Source organism: Marmota monax, unplaced genomic scaffold (genome assembly GCF_021218885.2).
Source record: "Marmota monax isolate L192 unplaced genomic scaffold, Marmota_monax_Labrador192_F-V1.1 WCK01_AAM20220418_F8-fsc00022, whole genome shotgun sequence".
NCBI classification, from domain to species: domain Eukaryota; kingdom Metazoa; phylum Chordata; class Mammalia; order Rodentia; family Sciuridae; genus Marmota; species Marmota monax.
In genome coordinates, this window is record NW_026695215.1 from 891482 (window position 1) to 911672 (window position 20191).

The 20191-nt window shown below is 50.2% G+C and overlaps 2 protein-coding genes across 9 annotated transcripts in view; one reads left to right on the forward strand and one right to left on the reverse strand.

The window, feature by feature from the left end:
* Med12l (mediator complex subunit 12L) overlaps nucleotides 1-20191 on the forward strand; it is a 266032-nt gene that overhangs the window by 107265 nt on the left and 138576 nt on the right. The window lies entirely within an intron of this gene.
* Nucleotides 1-20191, reverse strand: part of P2ry14 (purinergic receptor P2Y14) — a 32757-nt gene that overhangs the window by 3841 nt on the left and 8725 nt on the right. Inside the window, exons 2-3 of one of the 3 annotated variants that reach the window (XM_046431226.2) lie at nucleotides 11023-11129; nucleotides 2436-2538 (exon numbers count right to left, since the gene is read on the reverse strand). In XM_046431226.2, coding sequence (XP_046287182.1) covers nucleotides 2436-2454 — 19 coding nt within the window. In that variant the 5' untranslated portion in view covers nucleotides 2455-2538; nucleotides 11023-11129. Of the gene's footprint in view, nucleotides 1-2435; nucleotides 2539-11022; nucleotides 12145-20191 lie in introns of those variants that run through there. The other 2 variants (XM_046431228.2, XM_046431227.2) reach the window with 2 other exon arrangements.

Genomic DNA, 20191 nt, shown 5'->3' on the forward strand with positions numbered 1-20191 from the left:
CCCATCTCCTTCTCTCAGCAACATTGAGGACCAAACCTGTTGCAGTGGGCCTTTGGTGACATTCAGCATCGAACCTAAGATCATGCTTCAGATGCCAAGTGAGGAGGAACCTGGTTTCCACTTTTAACTGTCCACTGTGACAGTGGCCTTCAGTTAACTAAGTAAGGCATCCCCGGACCATCAGGTACATTTTTGCCTAGAAGTCGGTCTCACAGAGCTTGAGAGAATGCATACCGCTCTGTGTTCCCAGTCTGGTTTGGTGTCTCAGTGCTAGGGACACCGTCCCCTCAATCATCTAGGGCAGTACTCCTGGTAGCCAGTCAGTATTTATGGGATTCACTTGAATTTAATTCTCAAATGAAAACTACACATTGTATATTGAAGAGGAGAAACGTGAACTATGTAAAATATAATTGTGTAGTGAAACGGTGAAGAATTTCCCAGAAACGATTTAATGAGAGCCAAATGCATTGCATTCCCTTTTAGAAATGTTCTAGAAGCCACTATGTATAGAAAATGTAAAAGATTTCCCATAAATTGTTCCAGGAGACTCACGACTCCCCCCCTCCTAGACAGCTGGAGGAAGTCCTTTCCTCAGGCGTTGGCACTCAGGGATTTTTGAGTTGAAAGGTCTCCTAGTGGCCAGGTGCTGTTCTGTGACTCCCCAGAATGCCCAGAATCTGCACGTACCATCCTGGCCATGCCTGGCACACCTCTGCCTCCCGCCCCCTGTGAGTGTGGTGGTGGTGGCTTGACCCAGGTGTGCCTCCAGGATCTGGAGGGAGCTGTGGGTCTTTTCCTCAAGCTCTGTCTTGCTATTTTGGCAGTAGTTGCAGATGAGGCTCTGTTTTAGGATGGAAGGGTGTGAGACCTGCTGGGTAGGGGCGAGGCTGGCTGGGGGAGGGTGCCTTTCTGCCCAAGCCGCTGTCTGTTCTGCCAGGGCAGAAGTTCACGCAGGGGCAAATGGCCTCATCTTCAAGATACACTCCAAATGAGCCATGAGCTACCTCCCATCATGACCTTGATCTTGAAGCATTGGGAACATCTTATAGCAGTGGTGTTGATGATAAGGGCCCTCCCTCTGTGGTCCCAGTTGTCACAGTATGCCGCAGACTTTCCTAAGGGCAGGTCAGACACTGGTCAAGGGAGAAATGAACGACAAAGGAGCCCTCCTAAGGCAGACACGGCAAGTGAGGCCTTGTGTATTTTCAGGCCAAAATGCAAGAATATGATTGCTTGAAAAACAGGACAGGATCATAGAAAAGACTGTGTCACTTTGACCTTGTGATGTCTCAGCAGTCTCCTCTCGTCTCCAAGAGATGATTAGCTCCCACTGAAGGGACCTACTGGGACTTAGAGGCATTTTACAAATGCAGGGAATAGTCCCGTGCTGTGCAGATTTTATACAGTCATGTAAAAATAAGCAAGAACCAAACGAATCAGAAAGAAAAGGAGAGACTCTCTTGGGACACTGTCCTTCTGCCCCTGGTCTTGCTCCTTGGAGGTGCTGTTCTCTCCAGCCTGTCCCAGCCCTTTAAGGAGGAGAGGTAAGTGGCAGCACAGGTGGCAAGAGAAGAGGGGTGGGAGCAGCTGCATAAGGCCAGGCCTTTGGCTGAGCCTTCGAGGGCTTCCATTGTGCGGAGCTCTGCTTTGATAGTGACCTCCAGGTTCCCTGTGAGGCCTCAGGAATGCAGAAGGTGCCTCCTAACTCCCTGACATGGTGTTTAAAAAAGGTCTCTGTACATGGCTGGACTTCTAAGGGAGACTGCCTGGTTCAAGTGTTCACCCTCCCTAGGTGGAGCTCTCCAGAACCAGTGCCTGGCACAGGGATTCACCTCTGCTGCTGCTGCTGCTTTGGAACACAATGAAATATGAGAAAGTGGGGTTTATGGGGTCCAAAGACAGGTGTAATGGGAGCAGCATACAGGTCCCCTCTCCATTTCCTCCCACCTTCTGTCCGCCTGCCCGCCCACCTTCCCTCGCCTGCCCGCTCGCCTTCCTTCCTAGCTACAATACAGAAGGTTTAGCCTGATCCAGACCCTGAGTGCCCCGGTCCTGAGTGCCTTTGGTGCAGTGTGGGGTCCCAGGATTGTGCTGTTTTGGGTTTTCAGGTTGGAGAGGGCATGCAGTCTCAGGGCTCGCTCTTTGCATGGGATTTACATAGTACCTACCCAGAGCACTGCCCCCTCCAGAAACACATGCATCTTACTAAAACATGCTCAGCCAGCACTGGGTTTCCTCTCTGGCTTGTTTTTCTGTTTTGTCTGGCAACCTGGTGGCCTGCTTCTCTCTTACACACCTACCAACCTAATCTTGTGTGTAAATCCACTTTCTCTGAATAAGAGGAAACATTTCCTTATTATTCCCAAAATATTCCCTAACATTTGGACAAAATCAACAACCCTCTTGATAACCCTTGGCACGTTTTCAGTTACCTTTTTGATTTGTTTGCATAAAGGAGGTCTCCTTTAGTGGAGCGATGCAGCCCAACCAGTGTTTGTCTTCTTGAAGTGGCCACGGTGTATCATCATTAGGATTCTGTATTACAGGAAGAAATAAAAGGAAGAATTAAGTAAGTTAAATGAGCACTAGACTGTTTTCACTAGGGAAGTGTGTCCATGCTTATTTTTAAAATTCAGCTTTCATGATTGAAATATTCAGCATGTTTATTGCTGTTTTCCTTTACTTGCTCCTGGTTGTCAGTGTTGATGACTATTGATTAGGTTGCAAAATCTGTGGGAACGTAGAAACTCTTTGCTTGACAGTGATGTTTGGAAGTGCTCTGAATTTCTGTGTGGCCCAGCGGTGCTTTCTGATGGTAGGTGGGGGGAACTTTGTTTCTGAAGACCCCTGCATTCCAGTCTCAGGAATTGGCCCTCAGAGAGGAGGTGAGGGAAGCAGCCCAGGCCCTCCTGCACTGATTTCCCCAGCCTGTTCTCTGCAGCATTGCTTGAGAACATGAGGCTCTTTTCCCTGGGGCCAGGAAAGGAAGTGGCTCTCTGACCTCTTCCTGCCTCCCAGGTCATGGGTGCATTGCTCAGCTGGGCAGGAGTACTGGGATCCTTAGAACCGGCCCAAGGACGGCCTGGAGATCTCCTTGCAGTGCAAGAGAACAGATCTCCATTTCTGAGGCAGCAGATAGCTTTCACTCGGTAGCTCAATAGCAACCACCTGTGTGCTTGTTTGGCATTCAGGAGTACAGAACCACAGGGAAAGAGCGTAACGGTTCAGGAACACTGCACAGAAGGCCTTCCGCACACTCTGTTTGTCCTTCCTGCTCTGAGTGTGGATCCCTGTTGGAAGGAGCAGTAACCTTTGATTTCAATAAAACATATTGTGACACTAGCATACGAATTGGCCAATTCTGAAACGCCTTTGTGTTTCTCTAAACACGTGACAGTGGAACAAGGAGATTGCTGTTGAAACTGGTAGAGCTTGAATGTGGCAAGAGTTTTCATTCAGCCTAAACATGGTGCTCAGAGTAGGTTTGAAACCGCAGACTGACATTTTGCTAGTTCTGGGGTCCGCTGCCTGGGATCCATGGTGGAACCCCATGTCCTTTTTAGACCAGTCCACGTGTGGTCTTCTCACCCTTCCAATGGATTTCAGTGGGATCATTCAAGGAAATGCTAGGTCTAGCTGTGACTCGTGGGAGCTGCTGGATGCCTCAGGTGTAGTGTCCAACCAGGGCAAGGGCTCTCTTCTGGCACTATGGTGTCACGCTTGTGACTTACCCAGCATCAGGAAACAGGCCAGGACCAGTTTTGTTTTATTCCACAGGGGCAGGGGTGTGTGTGTGATGTGGGGTCTGGGGCATGCAAACTATGTCTGCTTCCTTGTAATCTTTCTTCTTAGGTTATTCTTTTTGTTATTTTCAGTATCACACTCTATCTAGAGGCTACTTCTCTTCAAGGTATAATCCTGCTCAGCATCCTTCATCCTATTTAAAATGAGTAAAAAACTATAGACCCTGAAGTGGTTACTTGCCTGTAGCTATTAAAACTTGAACAAGTCTTTCCATCTTTCCATAGCAAAAGTAAAATCCCTCTGCAGATGGAGAAGCAGGGTAGTCCCATGTAGAGATGCTCATCTTGTATCTTAGTATCATTGACACACAAGGAATCAGGGCCCCGTGGAGAGTCAGACATTGGAAGAGTGTAAGGTGGGTTGAGCTAGCTTTGGGCAGGAAGCAAGGAGGAGCATGGGGACCCATGGGGAACTGGTAAGGACAGACTGAGACTCCACGGTACTTCTGAGCTTGGGACAGTTTGAGCATCAACAAGAGTGAGAGTAGTAGCTGAAGGTAAGTGTAAAAACAAACCAAATCCAAGGGATTACAGTGATGTTCTGCATGGAGACCAAACAGGGAGTGAGGGCCCACTGGCAAGGGCAGAGAGGAAGGCAGGATTAGGATGTCATTGTCCTGCACCCTCAGTGCCATGCCAGATTCAGGCGACATCTTCATTGGCTGCCAAGTGCCCCTGGGTAAATGGGTGTGGACGCACAGGATCCTGAGGTCTGAACAGACTCTTACCTCCTCCAGGATAATGAAGACAAAATTACCTCGAGTGGGAACTTCCACTGATCACTGGAATTTTGAACTCATGTCATGGTGGGGACCTTGCACCTGCACCTCCAGGTTTGCAGAACACACCTGTGCTTCCCTGCAAGGCTGATCATGGCCAGAGAAGCAGATCAGTCCATAAGTGGGACATTCTGCAGAACAAACAGCCTGGCCTCTAAAAAGTCAAGGTCATGAAAAACAGACAAGCATGATGGGATGGAGGGGAGTCCTTCCTCAGAGGCCAGGAGGAGAGGGCAGCAATGGAGCAAGTAGCCTGGGGGAGGAGCTCTAGGCATTGTGCGGGGACAGTGTGAGAATCTGCATGCAGCCTCCAGGTGCCCTTGCTTCACCCATATTGGTCTCCCCAGGAGTATGAGTAGTTGAGTTAAGCAGGAAACTGTCGGGAGAGGTGTACAGAAGTGTTAAGGAGGGAAGACCCACCATTGCCTGTGTCCCGCGTATGTGCTGTCCTTTGGGGGTTTCAGCAGCACATGTGTGTATGTACACGTGTGGTATTAACATCTGTTAGTTTTGAGGGACGGTCCTGAGCCCAGTGTCTGACACGTGACAGATGCCCAATGCCAGTCTCCTGACACCTTTGCTACTTTCCATACCTCTCCCTCCCAGTCACCTCTGGGGGCTCCTCTGTCATCTTAAAGCAGGTGCTTCTTGTTCTCTTCTCCGCCATCTTCTTTTTTCTTCCTACGCTCTAAGCCAGAGTAATCTCTGGAGCTTATGACACCTTCATTTATTTATTTTTTAAACTGTTTTTAAAATCTTTTATTTATTTATTTTTTATGTGGTGCCAGGGTCTCACACACGCAAGGCGAGCGCCCTACTGCTGAGCCACAACCCTAGCCCTGACACCTTCATTTATAAAGGAGACATTCATTTTTGTCAAATATCACTCTGATGCTGACTGCCCAGCTGTGGGTACTTGCCACTGGGATCAGAGCAGTGAAAACATTGACCCTGTCCTCTTAGAGCTCCCTGTGCTGCTGGAGGCCCACCTCCGTCCCCTCCCTGCAGCTCTTTTTATGTTTTACTTTGAGAAAGGGTCTTGCTCAGTTGTTTAGGGCCTTGCTAAGTTGCCAAGGCTGGCTTTGAACTTGGTGATCCTCTTGCCTCCACCTTCCAAGAAGTGGGGATCACAGGTGTGTGCCCCCGCGCCTGGCTCAGTGCTGACTACATTTACAAAAATAGTTTTTTTCTTTCTGTAGAATGATCAGTACTTTGTTTAATATAAACTAAAGCACAATAAGGAGAACCAGCGTTGCTCCGAGAGCAAAGCCCCTGCCAGCAAGCCCCGTCTCCCGCCTGTTCTCCTGGACTCCCCACCGTCCATCACCCAGAGGTAGTCCTGCCCTGAATTTTGTATTTCTCATTCCTCCCTTTTAAATGGTGTCAACCACGTGTACCTGCCTGTCTTTGTAAACATTGCCCATTGCTCCTAATAGCCCTTTAGGACTGAAAAATCCACCCCCAGCAGTGATTTCTGAACTTCATCTCTTTCAGAGGATGAATTAGGATACTCGTGGTAAGGACGAACATTTGCCCATGAGGACAGCATTTTAACTTCTAGGTATCTGCTTCAGAAACCTCTTGCTAATGTATATCAGGCAGTAGGTACGAGAGGACTCATTTTAGTACTGTTTGTAGTAGCAGAAATAGAGAACTAGCCTTAGTGATCATTGACAAGAGAATGGGTGAAAAAAGCATTATTTACTAGTGAATTTTTTTTTTTTTTTTTTTTGCTGCAATGCATATGAATTCTAGCTGTGAACTTTTAAATCCTCTAACAGTCCTGACCAGGTGGGACTATTCAGGTCTGGGGGCGGAGCTCAGTGGTAGAGTGTTTGCCTGGCATGCACAAAGCCCTGGGTTCAGACCCCAGCATTGCAAAGACAAAAACCAAAGAAAACCAGATGCAACGTCAAGATAAAGTTGATAAAGCATAGTCCAGAGCCTGGATAACCTGCTGAGGCATCACACCTGCTGTCCATAGGATTGAGGGAGGGGCTCTGCCATTTTGGTGCCTCGACTAGTTAGAAATACTGTGTTCTGTTTTTATTAGTGTGTCCTTTCTGCTGCAGGAGAGAAGAACTTTATGATTTCTCCTCACCTGGTAAATAACCCATAGTAGATGTTGGATAAATTCCTGTGAATGACCTGTAAGTCTTCCTGTTTTACAAAGCTAGTGGGCAGATGCAGGGTGCCAGGTGAGGTGGAGCAGGTGGTGACCTGGGGTGGAGGCCAGGGCGCCTCCTCGCCTCAGGCGCTGCAGCTTCCCACTTCCCAGCAGAAGTTGGGTGCAGATACATCAAGATTCCTGCCAGGTGCAGATTATTGAGCTACTTGGGTAGTTTTGATCCTGTGAACTAAAGTCCACAATGAGAAGCAGTGACTTCCCAACTGCCCTCTTTTCTGACACCCTGTGCCTGGCAGAACTCTGGGCAGGTATTTGTCTTTACACTGTAACAATAACTCACGGAAGGTTGGCTCTGTGAACTGGCGGTGCCTCATGCAGGGTCCCGCCAGGCTGGGCCACGGGGTCCAGGCCCTGCAGAGGCGGGAGTGCCCTGCTGGATTTGCAAACAGACTCACCAGGCGGGGGTGCTGGGAGCCCTGGCCTGTCTGGCTGCCTGGTATGGATGTCCCTGAGTGTCCCTTCCTGGGCAGCCCTCCCTCCTTTCGGCACCCAGCCCCACCCTCCCTGCCTGGGGCTCTCTGGCCTCTCACCGTGGCCATGTTTTTCCTGTCTCTGTGGTTAAAATAACATTAGTTTTCATTTTTCCTTCTCTTCTCCCCACGTTCACCCTGCCCCTTCCTGCCCCAGAGATAGGCCTCGTGAGAACCGAGCTCTCTGCTCCTGTTCTCGGCTCTGTCAAGACAGGACCCTCAACCTCAGTAGGAACGCGTAATCCCCTGTGCAGCACGTTCCCTGTCCCTGCCTCATGCCTGCCACAGGACCTGAATCCTGCTCCCTCAGGTTTCACTTCCCTGCTTTACACCAATGGTCACACCTAAGTGTATTTCACAGGAGCCTGTGTGTTGTGTGCGTCCCTTTCCATGGCTCCTGGAGTTCTTAGGCTTGGTATTTTGTGATGTTGGTGTCAGCATGATGATGTGCATATTGTCGTCCTGTGCAGGCAGGTTTTACATGAGCAGGTTTAGCATCCCCCCCAAAATCCTTGAGACTAGAAATGTTTCAGATTTCAGAGGCTTGAACACCTGCCGAGATGGCCTGGGGGAACACGCCTCGTCTGAAAATCCTGGGATGGTTCCGGTGTTTTGGGTTTCTGGTTTTCAGACCCGGGATGCTCAGCCTGTGTGGCACCTGGGTGTTACCTGTGTTAAGTGTTGCTGCGGTTTAGTCACTTTGGTCACCATATGGCGTTTTATTTTATTTTTTAATGATCAGATCATAGCTCATTCACTCAATTTTTTTTTCAGACAACAGAATTTTGAAAATTTGTATGTACCACTGTGAATTTTTTAGCTTTCTCATGCTGAGATTGAAATATCAATGACAATATTCATATGATGTTTTGATGTGGTATGATTGAAAGTGTCTAGACTTAGAAAGTTCTGTGTGGATGTGTGTGACAAAGCGACGAGCGTTTTAAAAGATACAGTGTAACAAAGTATCAAGTTTTCCTAGTCTGGTTTGGGATCTAGTGGAACTCACAGGCCTCACCCTGACCTCCAGGCCCCCTGACTGGCGACCCCTGGCTGGCCCAGTTGTGGGGAGTAGGTGACTGAGGTGCAGGCACTGGGTGGACGTGTGTTGCTCACCGCTCATTTCCAGGCTTTGGCAGGATGCCCGGTTTTCTCTAGGTGTGGTAGGAGGTAAATTTGGAGTGGTATCTGTTTCCCCTGGTTTTTGTGATTTCTGTTTTTGGCCCCTGAGTCTTGGATTACAGCTTGAGCAATTGCCCGCGGGTTCTGCTCTTGCCAGCGTAGCCTCTAGTTTAACGCTATACTCCCAGGGATGGAGGAAATTCCGTTTCTACTGAGTGGCTGTTGGGTGCCAGGCATCAGAAGCCTCACTTTTCTTTTTTGTTTGTTTGTTTTAGTAGGTGATGGGACAGAGGAGGGTCAAACAGTGAAAGGGTTCAAAGGAAAATAGAAAGATTAGCTCAAGGTCACTGCCAGTTGGAACTCCCCTGCTTGTAGGCTCCTCCTTTCCCACCATGCCCAGGTGCCTCTGTGAACACAGCATGGATTGTTTTATACAGCAGGATTCCCGCACTGTTATGCAAACAGCCAGCCTGCAGCCCCTTGCACCCCTGGCTCTCCTCCTATCTGTAAAACAGGGTCTTTACTGGCTGTGTCTCCCTTGGGTCAGGTCAGGGAGGGGGAGGTACAAGGAGGGTGGATTTCTAGAAGCCAGGTGACTTTTAAGCCCTAGTCCTTTATTGGGCCTGGCATCCCTGTTTGAACCCCTGACCCCACCTGGATGCCAGGTTCCTGTGGGTGAAGCAGAGGCAAGAAGAGAGTCCTTCCCAGGCCCACTGGCTGTGTGGGAAGCTCCCAAGGAGATTCCAGCATCTGTGGGAAGCGGTAGAACCCACGGTTCCCAAGGGGTTCAGCACCTGGAACTGTCACTCATTCCTGGACATCCCTGTCACATGCAAGTGATGTAAACATCATTGTTGTTTTTTTTATCCCCTTGACTTCTGGTTTGCCTTCTAGACTATATAATCCTTTGCCTGTTACACGTGATCTTAGCCAAGAGGCAGAATCATAATATTACTGATGTATGGCATTTTTTTTTTACCTCCCAAAATTTTAATTTCAAGCGATTAATGGTGATGTTTAAACGTTATTAATAAAATTGCAAATAGAAAAAATATATGCCTGTATTATTATCAAAGGGGATATAGCAAAAAACAGGTCCACCTAGATTTTGTTTGTTTTTCAAAACATGTTTTTACTCGACATTTGCTTTCTCAGGCAGTCCCAGTTCTGTGTGTCGATTCCTAACCACTTATGAAATGTCTCATGTTGAGGAAACCCAAGAAACAGCTCCCCCACAGTGAGCGGGGCTGTGTGGAGGGAACAGGGGCTGGATCCCCGGGATGGGCAAAGGCCCTGTGCTCACTTGTCGTAAGCAACACTTACACGTGCATGACATTGGCAGGATGTCTTTAAGTAACTAGAAGCCCTAAGAGGTTGTGTTTTCCCCACTAGAGAGTTGTTCATTGAAAAGAATGAAGGTTTGTTTTTTTTTTTTTTAAATACTAAATTTAGTGGTTTTTGAAATTTCTCGTTTTGGCAGAGTGCTGCACTTGATGGACTATTCTCTCCATCTCCACGTTTCCTCAGTTGTAATGTTACCCTTCCTCCAGAAAATGGGGCTGTTTTCTAAAACTCTGTGTGCCTGTAGAGAGATTGACTGTTGATGGGCTGGGACGTAAACCAGGATGGATTCTAAGCATGAGTGATATTTCAGCATTTTAAAACCATTTGTGAGGGTCTGGGGTTATGGCTCAGTGGTAGAGCGCTCGCCTAGCATGTGTGAGGCACTGGGTTCGATCCTCAGCACCACATAAAAATAAATAAAATAAAGGCATTATGTCCATCTACAACTAAAAAAAATTAAAAAAAAAAAACCATTTATGAATCACAGTCTTCCAGATGTACTGTGCAGCTTTTAGGAAAACAATAGAACAAACTTCACAGTTTATATTCTGTGTCGTACCCACCGCAAATTAAAGCTGAAGACACAATAAATTCATGATATTTCAGTTGCAGTTAATCTCGGAGTAAGAAATCAGAAGAACAAGGAAATGGAAATTGAAAGCTAAGACAGTGGTGAAAACATGCGCAGCACCTGTGCACCCTCCCGGCCCAGCCGGCCTCTTCTAGGGAAAATGCATCCTGCCTGCTGCCCGCTGCCCACCGTCTGCCGCCCACTGCCCACCACCTGCCACTCACTGCCTGCCTCCTGCTGCCTGCCGCCTGCCCTGGGTGCGGGCTTCCTGTGGGAGGCTGAGACCCTTGGTCTCAGTTTTGGTGGGAATGTGGCTTTTCCTGCTCTTAAGCTGAGCCTCCTCTCCTGTGCTTGCTTTCTGGAGCATGGTAGGTCTTGGCTAGAGTCTGCTCTGGGAGGCGTCCCGGCCCCCCTGTGCTGCTTGGCTCAGAACTCACCCTTCGCTCCTTAGCCACAGGCACCCGACACTGTCCTAGGATAGGTCAGCATGATTTTTCCTTTAAATAGGAATTTCTTAGTGCCTAATGCATGAGCCCCCTGATAGAAAATCGTGCCTCCTTAAATGAAAAGACTGTGTACAGAGAAAGGCTAACTAGAGTGAGTGAGTTTATTCTTTGAACTTGGAAAAGTCCAAGCTCACCTATAAACCTGTCATTCCATCCACCAAATAAAAAGACCGAGGCGCTCTAGAGAAGGCTGCGGTATGTGGGAATCGCAAATATTCTCTTAACAGACTACTCACTGCTTTCCCCAGCCCGGGGCCGGCGTCTGTGCAGGCGAGATGGGGTCAGCACCCGAGTGGCTCCTCTGGCTTAGCGGAGGGCTGGCGCTGCTTCTGCCTGGATGCTCCTGTTGACCAGCAGGAAATGCTGGGTTAGCTCCCAGACCCCCTTATTTGAGTGCTCTCTGAACCACCGGCTGCTCGCCAGGCGCTGGGGCGTCCAGTGCTGCGGAGTCCCGCGCTCTCTGCCGCCCAGCTGTCACACACGCTCCAGCAGCCCGGATTGGATTGGGACCTGCCCAGGGTTACACAGGAGCACAGCCCAGCCAGCAGTGCATAGTGAGAACTGGATCCCTGCCTGGAGAAGGGGAGAGGAACCCTGCAGCCCAGGCTCCCTCGGAGGACGTGGATCTTTCCCATGCCTAGCTGTGACCTTTTCCTGTGAAGCCACAGTGAGAACAGCTTCTTGCTCTGTTGGGAAGTGGGTTCAAGCTGAGAGTCACGTGGCTCCCTCCACGGCCTGGAAGTGGGCTGGAAAACTTTGGAGCTACGCACACCTGCCCAGAGGAGGGAACAGGAAGGCCCAGAGCCCTGACGGTTGTGGGCAAGGCCACATCACCTGAGATTCAAGGGGACCCCAAGACTTTCCATGGGTGGAGGGTGTCTGTCTGCGCTGCCTGTCCTCCCGTGTACCGGGGTGCCTCTGATGCCCGCTGACCTCCTCTACTCCAGCTGGGACCTGGCACACCCCTGCCCTGAGCTGGCGTCTAGGATTCTCTCACCTTCTAAAGGTGCTCACCTTAACTCAGACCTGGAGTTGGAAGTCCCTTTTCCCTCCCAATTGTCACTTGACCCTGAGCATTTCCTTTTGAATACGACATGGATTCCTTGGCTTCTCACGCTGAGGTCGTATTGAGGTTGACACAGTGACACTGTTCCTCTCAGGAGGAAGAACTTGGGTCTCCTCACCACCCACCTCAAGACCATCCAGGCTGGACCATGTCAGCTCCTTGCTCATGCTATGTCCCTTTCCTCCATCTTGGACAAGCCTGAGGGTCACCACCCTGCCCCAGAGCTTCCCTTAGCTATCAGCCTCCCTATACCGCACCTCTTCTCCTGCCCATGCTTGCTGGGAGTGGAGACTGTGGCTGTCCCCACCTGCCCCCGACTGCACCCTGTGCCATTCTGACTTTCCACACCTCTCTGAAACTGCCTGAGACCTCTCCATTGCGTGTTGTTTATACACAATGGAGTATTACTCTGCATTAAAAAATGACAAAATCATAGAATTTACAGGGAAATGGATGGCATTAGAGCAGATTATGCTAAGTGAAGCTAGCCAATCCCTAAAAAACAAATGCCAAATATCTTCTTTGATATAAGGAAAGTAACTAAGAACAGAGTAGGGATGAAGAGCATGAGAAGAAGATTAACATTAAACAGGGATGAGAGGTGGGAGGGAAAGGGAGAGAGAAGGGAAATTGCATGGAAATGGAAGGAGACACTCAGGGTTATACAAAATTACATACAAGAGGAAGTGAGGGGACAGGGAAAAATAATACAAGGAGGAGAAATGAATGACAGTAGAGGGGATAGAGAGAGAAGAGGGGAGGGGAGGGGAGGGGAGGAGGGATAGTAGAGGATAGGAAAGGCAGCAGAATACAACAGACACTAGTATGGCAACATGTAAATCAATGGATGTGTAACTGATGTGATTCTGCAATCTGTATATGGGGTAAAAATGGGAGTTCATAACCCACTTGAATCAAAGTGTGAAATATGATATATCAAGAACTATGTAATGTTTTGAACAACCAACAATAAAAAATTTTAAAAAAAAGATTTAAAAAAAAAAAAAAAAAAAAAAGAGTTACTTCTTATAAGGCAGCTCTTTCTGACTGTGGTGCTGCATGTAACTCACTGGCTATCTTGATCGTTTGACGGTGTCGTCCAGTGAACTACTCACACTGACATCCTGGGCAGCCCTTGCCGCCATCCATCTCCAGAAGGCTTTGCATCTTGCAAAGCTGAAACTCATTAGTACTTATGCATTAACTTCTTCTTTCCTCTCGCCTAGTCCTTGGGAACTGCCACTCTGCTTCCTCTCTCTATTTGACTTCTCTGTTAAGTCCCCCAGCTCTGTCCCTGTGTAGTAGAATGTATCAGAACTTCATCCCTTTTTCAGGCCTAGTAATACTCCATTGTATGTGCACACCACATTTCATTCACCATTCATCTCTCCATGGTCACTTGGTTGCTTCCACCTTTTGGCCACTGTGAATGAGGCTGTTGTGAATGTGGGTGTCCGAATATTTGTTTAAGACTCTACTTTCAGATGCAGGTGAGGCCACTGTTACAGCTTTGCACCTGGGATGCCTCTGAAGCCCAGTTGATGGGCAGTGGTGAGATCCCAGCCGGCTTGGAATCACATTATTGCTGTGCTCACAGAACACAGGGTCCTGAAGTTGCTCCAGATCCCTGCCCCAGGGCAACAGCACCGCTCCACAGTGTCTAGCCATGTCTCTCCTTCTAGGATTAGAGGGAGGCTCAGCTAGAAGAGTGCAGACTACAAACACTGGGGAGGGAAGACAGAAGCAGACATGAGCCAGGCACCTACAGGGGCTTCGTTGGCTCAGCTGACGGTTTATAATACATCCTGGGTTTTTGTGGGAAATTGCACTTTTTTTGCAGTGTGCCATAGGGGAAAAAGTAATGTTTGAATTTGCTAAATAATCTGTTGCTCTTTGCCAAGCCAAATATCACTTACGGAGTCCATGGGTGGAATACACGTACTCCCCAGGAGTCAGGGTGCCTAACCTTTATTGGGGACAAATCAGTGAAACAATAAAGCAGCTGAACAGCACATCCTCCAGCTGCTGCTGAAACTCAGGAAAGAGCATCTTTAAAAAGAAATGATTGCGCAAGACCGTAGGCCCTTGGAGTCTGTTTTCTCTGGGTGTTTGGGATGGTTTCTGGGAGACCTCTGTGTGGGGCCTCTTTCTCTGTGGCACGTGTTCTTCAACTTCTGTCCAATCCTCATTTCATTGAATGCCAATCGGCCTATTGCAGTTACTTTAAATATTTATAGGATCTTGCCACTGCATATTAATCTTGCAGACAGCTGGACCTTTTCTTGACCCTAGTCTTGGGGATAGGAGGGACAGTGTGTTTGCATGGTTAAGAGCATGATATCCAGAAGAACTTGCCTTAGTTAGGAAACTGGCTCAGTCACACACGAGCTGTGTGTCCTTGGGCACCTCATTTAACCTCTCTGTCTCATTAGCCATGTTCTTGGGATGGTCTGTACAGAAGTAAGGATAATATCAACTTCAAAATGTTGTTGTGTTTCCTGTCATCAGTGTCCCATTTCCTATGGAGAACTGAGAAACATTGAAGAAGTGGCATTGTGGTGGGGATGGTGCTTCTTGCCATCTCTAAGCGATGTGGACACCTTGGGGAAGTCCTGGCTCTGCAGTGGAGCTGGGTGTCCTACAAGTCCATCTATGTTAGATGCCCTCTGTCCCAGTCCTCTGGACCGAGTGGCTTAGGTGAGCCTCACAGGGGTTCCCACGCTGCCTGCACTATGGCAGGGTCGGCGGTTAATGTCGCCTGCTCCCACCTTCCCTGGCAGGTGTCCTTGGGCCGCTGGTACAGGGACAACCCGAGAATCGGGTTTGGGCCTCATGACCACTCCTCCTGCGTGTGGCCTCCACGCTGTCCACCTTCCTCATCCCGGCCCCTGGACATTCTGTCCACCTGCTCCTGGCACTGAGGGCATTTGCAGGCCAGCTGTGTGGACTATTCCCATTTAGATGCAGGACTGTGGGTCAGAAAGATCCACAAGCCAAGTAGCTCAGGGGAGGTGGAGTACTCCAGACACCTCCTGGTGCCTATTTTTCATCTAATTTTACCTGTTTGCACATTGGTTAATTCTGTTGGCTTGTGGTTGGCAAAGGGACTTTAGAATGCCGTGATGTGGCTGCCTTGTATGAATCAGGCCAAGAACCCGCCCCGTGGTTTTCTTCTTCTTCCTTCCATGAGTGATGGAGCCAGGGCCTCTACTCTCTGGGCCAGCGTTCCTGCTGGGCTCTAGCCCTCCCACTGTCTTCTAGGGCAGGGCTGATCGATTTAGGATTACTTCTGGGACTGTCTTCCTGGCCCCCCTTGTGCCTGCAGGGGGAATTCTTGGCTTCTCTGAGTCTTGGGGGACGGTGACCTTCTGGACTGTGTGTTCTGAGGAACGCGGTGTCTTTCTCACTTTAGATCTGTTAGCTCTGGACTTCCTCAGCCCCCATCTCCTGAAGCACCCCACAGGGGAGGCTTGGGGGAGCCTTGCCTTCACAGGCGTGCTCAAGTTGGAGAATCAATGTCGACTAAGTTTCTAACAGTGCTGGGTTGGGAACGCCTTTCAGAGTTTGACAAAGGCCAGAGAGCTGTTGGAGGGCATTGTGGAGTAGCAGGGGACGCATGTGCCGCTGAGGAACGAGGCTAGACCAAGCATACTGTTCTGTGGCGTGTGTCCTATCAGGATCACTAGATTCTAGGTCATGTGAGTGATTATTTTTGAGAACTTATTATTCATCTCCAGTAGCCAAAGTAGTCCTGGGCTGCAGTTTGCCCCCGGAGTGTGGTGGGAAGAGTTTGCCTCGTGACATCCTGCAGACGTGAATGCTGGGCTCTTGGTGCGCGTAGGCACGGCCCGGGGCTGCGCTGGCACCTGGTGCTCAGACACAGACCAGACCTGGTGGAACCTAGGGCCTGCCCCTGCCAGTGCAGAGGGAGTGGGTGAGTCCTGTTTCACTTCACACACTTAATTTCAAAAAGTTTATAAGGGATGCATAGTTATCGTGGATGCATTAGAAAATAAAGTAGACAGAAGAAGAAAAGAGATAACTGGCAAATTTATCCTTGGTAGCCAGTCATTTTGTTGTAAATGGTAAGCTACAAGATGGGGGTAGGAGCCCCTGGTGACGTGACCTCTGGAAGGGAGTCTGTACCTCTCAGGCACTCGGAACGGCAGCCACATTGATGGAGCCTGAGATTTGTTGAGGTCTAATAGTACTGAGTTCTAAGTGGGACTGTTAGATGCTGTCCTTTGCTCCCAGACACTGAGTTGCTGGAACCTGGTAGCTGGTGAGGTCAGTTAGAGGGCAGGTCGGTGGGGTACCCTGAGGTTCAGTGTTTTCCTGAGGCCACACAGCTGGTTAGGTTTGCCTTGAGGCCCTGTGATACCCTGTGACACCCTGCCCCGAATGGCTCTCGGGTGGTGCCAGAGTCCCCATGTGAGTGCTGTGGGATCAGAGCACTGCATGGTGAGGTGGGTGCTGATTAGCCACTCAGGGTGTGCACAGCTGGGCTTCTGAGACACCCAATTCCCCCAGGGCCTCACCTGGATCCCTCTCCCGTTCCCTGGCCACCTCCTGTGTGGCTGCTAAGACTCTGCCGATGGGGGCCTCCCCAGCTCCCCTGGAGATGACAGGTGTCCGGGTCACTTTAAGCCTGTGACATTCCAGTTTCTGTGCAGCACATTTATGCACATCTGGTTCCAGAAGGGTCCGCATACACGCTGCTTTCACAGTGTTCTGCCTTCGCAGGGTCGGACAGAGTGACTGCACTCATTGGGCCTTTAGCTAACATCTGTCTGTGAAGTTGCTGTGCACTGTGACCTGAGCTTCATGCCGATTTGGGTCATACTCACTTTCCAAAATGTCACGGGCTTAACAAACCTCTGCATGTTTCACTGTTAACTCAATTTTCTTAAAATATTTCCCAGAACACTAAGTGGAAACTTTACTGCTCTCTTTAAAGATATTTGAGAGAAAAACTCCAAGAGAAAATTGACTGAACACACTCGCAAGACTTCCCCTTGTCCTGGCACAACATGGAGTGCAGCCGTGGGGCTGGAGCCCCCAGTTCAGGTCCCCCCTGCCTACTCAGCTCTGCCTGGGTGAGTCCCTCGCCCACCTGCTATGAGGCAGCAGTTCCCTGCGTCCCTCCTGTGGTGGCAACAGCTCAATGAGAATACCCTCTGGAGGCTGCGTTGGCCATGGTGCGGTACCAAAGTGGCCTCTACCACTCAGCTCCATCTCTGGGCCTTTTCATGTTTTATTTTGAGAAAGAGTCTTGCTGAGTTGCTGAGGCTGACCTCTGATCCTCCTACCTCAGCCTCCTGAGTTGCTGGAATTTCAGGTGATCTTAAATGGGGAAAGGCAGAGAGCATGGGCAAAGGTGGGGTCTCTCATCACTGCTTTCTCCCTGCCCCCCCCTGGAGAAATTTATCCAGCAGTGGGTCCAGCGACTCTTCCACAGTTTTTAAAGCTGTGACTTTTCCTTTTGAGCAGTGGCATTTGGATCTGTTGAAGAACCATATAGCCCTTCTCTACCCTCGGGTGTTGGGCCTCTTGCATTTCTTTTTCCTGGACTTTCTCGCCCAGTTTATTTCCCCTCAAGGCCTCCGGGGGCGCTTTGGAGCTGGCCCTCAGCACACTGCTGGAGTTGACCCTCTCTTCTGTGAGAGCTTGTTGGAGGGCTCCCAGGGAAGCTTGTGCTCCCTTAGCATAAAATTAAGTCATTGTCGGACCTGTTGTTCTAGAAGTGCAAGAGCCGGAGCGTTGGGAGAGCTTTGCCGAATAAGGAGGAGTCGCCTGAGAGCTTTTGATTGTCCTCCAGATTGTTCCTCCTTGAACTGCATTTATGACTGAAGAGTTCCCCGTCATGGTCAGTACTGGGAAGCAGGAGCCTCCTGTAGTAGTCCCGCCCCAGCTCCTCTGCAGGAGCTGTAGGAAGGAGGACTGTCTTGTCCCCTGCCTGGCTCCTTAGACCTGCATGGGCACTGGGGCTGGTCCCATCGTCCTTACACTAGAATCCAGGATGTGAACCTGGCCTCGTGGCCTACCAAGAGCAGCCCTGCCCATTTTCCCAACTGCATTGCCAGCGTCCTCTGCCTCATCCCTGTTGATGCCACCCTGGTCTTCTTGTTCCTTTTCCTCCTCTTCAGAGATGTCCCCTGTTTCAGGAGTGGTCCCTCCAAGGCTGGAGCTCTGCACCAACTCTGGTGGCTGTGGCAGTCTGTCCCCATCTGGCCTGACTTGCTGGTTCCTCTGCACTGCGGGGCTGCGGGGGTCTGTGCCTGGCCCTTGGTTCAGTGGTCTGGGGTCATTGTGGGGTGGGCCACCTGTCTCTGCGGGCTGCTGCATGGCCAGCTGGTGGCGTGGCACCAGGCATCACCAAGGCTCCGTGCATATTGCTGAGCCAGGGAAGGCACCAGGCAGCGGCTTCTGGTGGCTGGGATTCACGAAGCCCTCTGAGACCAATCTGCATGTTGGCGGCAGGTGCCATGGCTAGGTCTTCTGTCTCTTCAGACACGGGGGAAACGGTGCCTTTCATTTCAGGTCTCCTGGTGCGGATGTGGAATTTCTGAGAACTTTTTCTGGAAGCAGATGTTCCATGGACTGGTTTCTCACCCTTGAGCCTCATCACTCTCTGCTTTTCCTCCTGTAATTGTGTCTGACATCATGGAATCACTTCTGCTCGTCACCGCATCTCAAGTGCCACCCGCAGGCCCTGCCCCCCATGTCTCCCATCCCCCCTCAAATCAGTGGGACAGTTTTACAGTCTGCATGTCCCAGGCTCCTCCCAAGGGGAGTAGGAAGTGTGCAGCTAGCGGCTCAGCTTAAAGCATCCTCTTCACCAGGAGGAATCTGTGCTTGCCGGGGGAGCACACGGATGCAGTCATCTCGTGGCCCTGGTGTCCTGGGTGGTCCGAACAGCTGTGGTCAGGAGCACTATGTGCTCATGTTTGGGATCCTCAGCGGCTGCTGAGGTTTTCTTTGGCGATGTGCTCAGTGCCCTTAGCCTGCTGCCCAGGCCTCTCCTCACCTTCAGTACCTTTCTCCCCAGAGACACTCCGCACACAGCGCTGCGTTGGAGGCTTTGGGCCAAGCAGGCTCCTGCTCCTGCTCCTGCGGGTTGGCAGAGGCCCGTCTGACTTCTGTTAAGTGATCAGAGTTCCCCTCAAAGCCTTCGCCATGGGCATGGCATCTTCTCTGAGGGACAGATGAGGGCTGGAGTGCATTGCCAGTCACTGTGCCCAGTGGAGCATGGGCTTGGCACATCCAGGCCCCGGGTGGGTTCCCAAGGACCACCTCTGCACAGAGAGTGCGAACTTACCCGAAGCAGCCTGCCAAAGAGCCCGTGAGCTATGGAACCCTGTCACTGCCTGTATTTTGAAATTCCAAAAGAAAGAGACCTCTAGGTTTGCATTTACTGTTCCCACCAGCCGAATGCAGTTCCTTGTTGAGCCAGTGACACAGGGCTGACAGGCCACCTGGACTGTGGACATTGTCACACTGAACTTGCACAGAGCTCTGGTGCCCTGTGCTGTCCCTCCTCTCTGGTGTTTCTCCCTGCCACAGCAGTGTTGGTAGGTAAGAATAGGAGGCGCTGTGCTCTTTTTTCTGGAATGTTCTTTTCTAGCAACTAGATGATTTCAAGTGTGTGAGAAGGTGAGGAGCAAGTGGTGTGGACCGATCAGGAGAAAGGGACTGTGACTCAGATAACAGCCTGGGGACAAGGTGGCGAGGCCAGTCAGTGGGCCGCCTGGTGAGGGGGAGCAGATGGCGCCGTAGACCCTGTGGAAGGGCAGGCCACGTGCAGGCAGGGAGCAGCCTGTGGTGGGATTCTGTGACCTGGACGCCCCTCCTGGCTCTCCTGGGGTGCTTCCCTGTGATTCAGAGCGACTGTCACGGGAGGTGATGTTGGTGAAGGTGTCTATCCTGGGATGCCAGGGAGTGTGTTCTTCCAACCAAGGTCTGTTCTGCCAGCCACTGACACCATTCACTTAACACTTCATAGATTGTATATGTCCTGTGATGATTTCTTTTATTAAACTGGGAGTTTGTTTTTTCCTTTCTTCCTTTTGTCCTTTGGCTGTGGGAAGGATTGTGCACGTAGAAAGCCAAGATAATGCCAGGCGCAGTAGCACACACTTGTAACCCCCGGGTGAAGTAGGCTGAGACAGGAGGATGGCGCGTTTGAGACCAGCTTCAGCAACTTAGGCCCTAAGCAACTTAGTGAGACTCTGTCTTAAAATAAAATATAATGAAAAGGGCTGGGGATGAGTGGTTAAACGCCCCTGGGCTCTCTCCTTCCTACCAAAAACCAACCAAATAAAAACAAAACAAAATAAAGG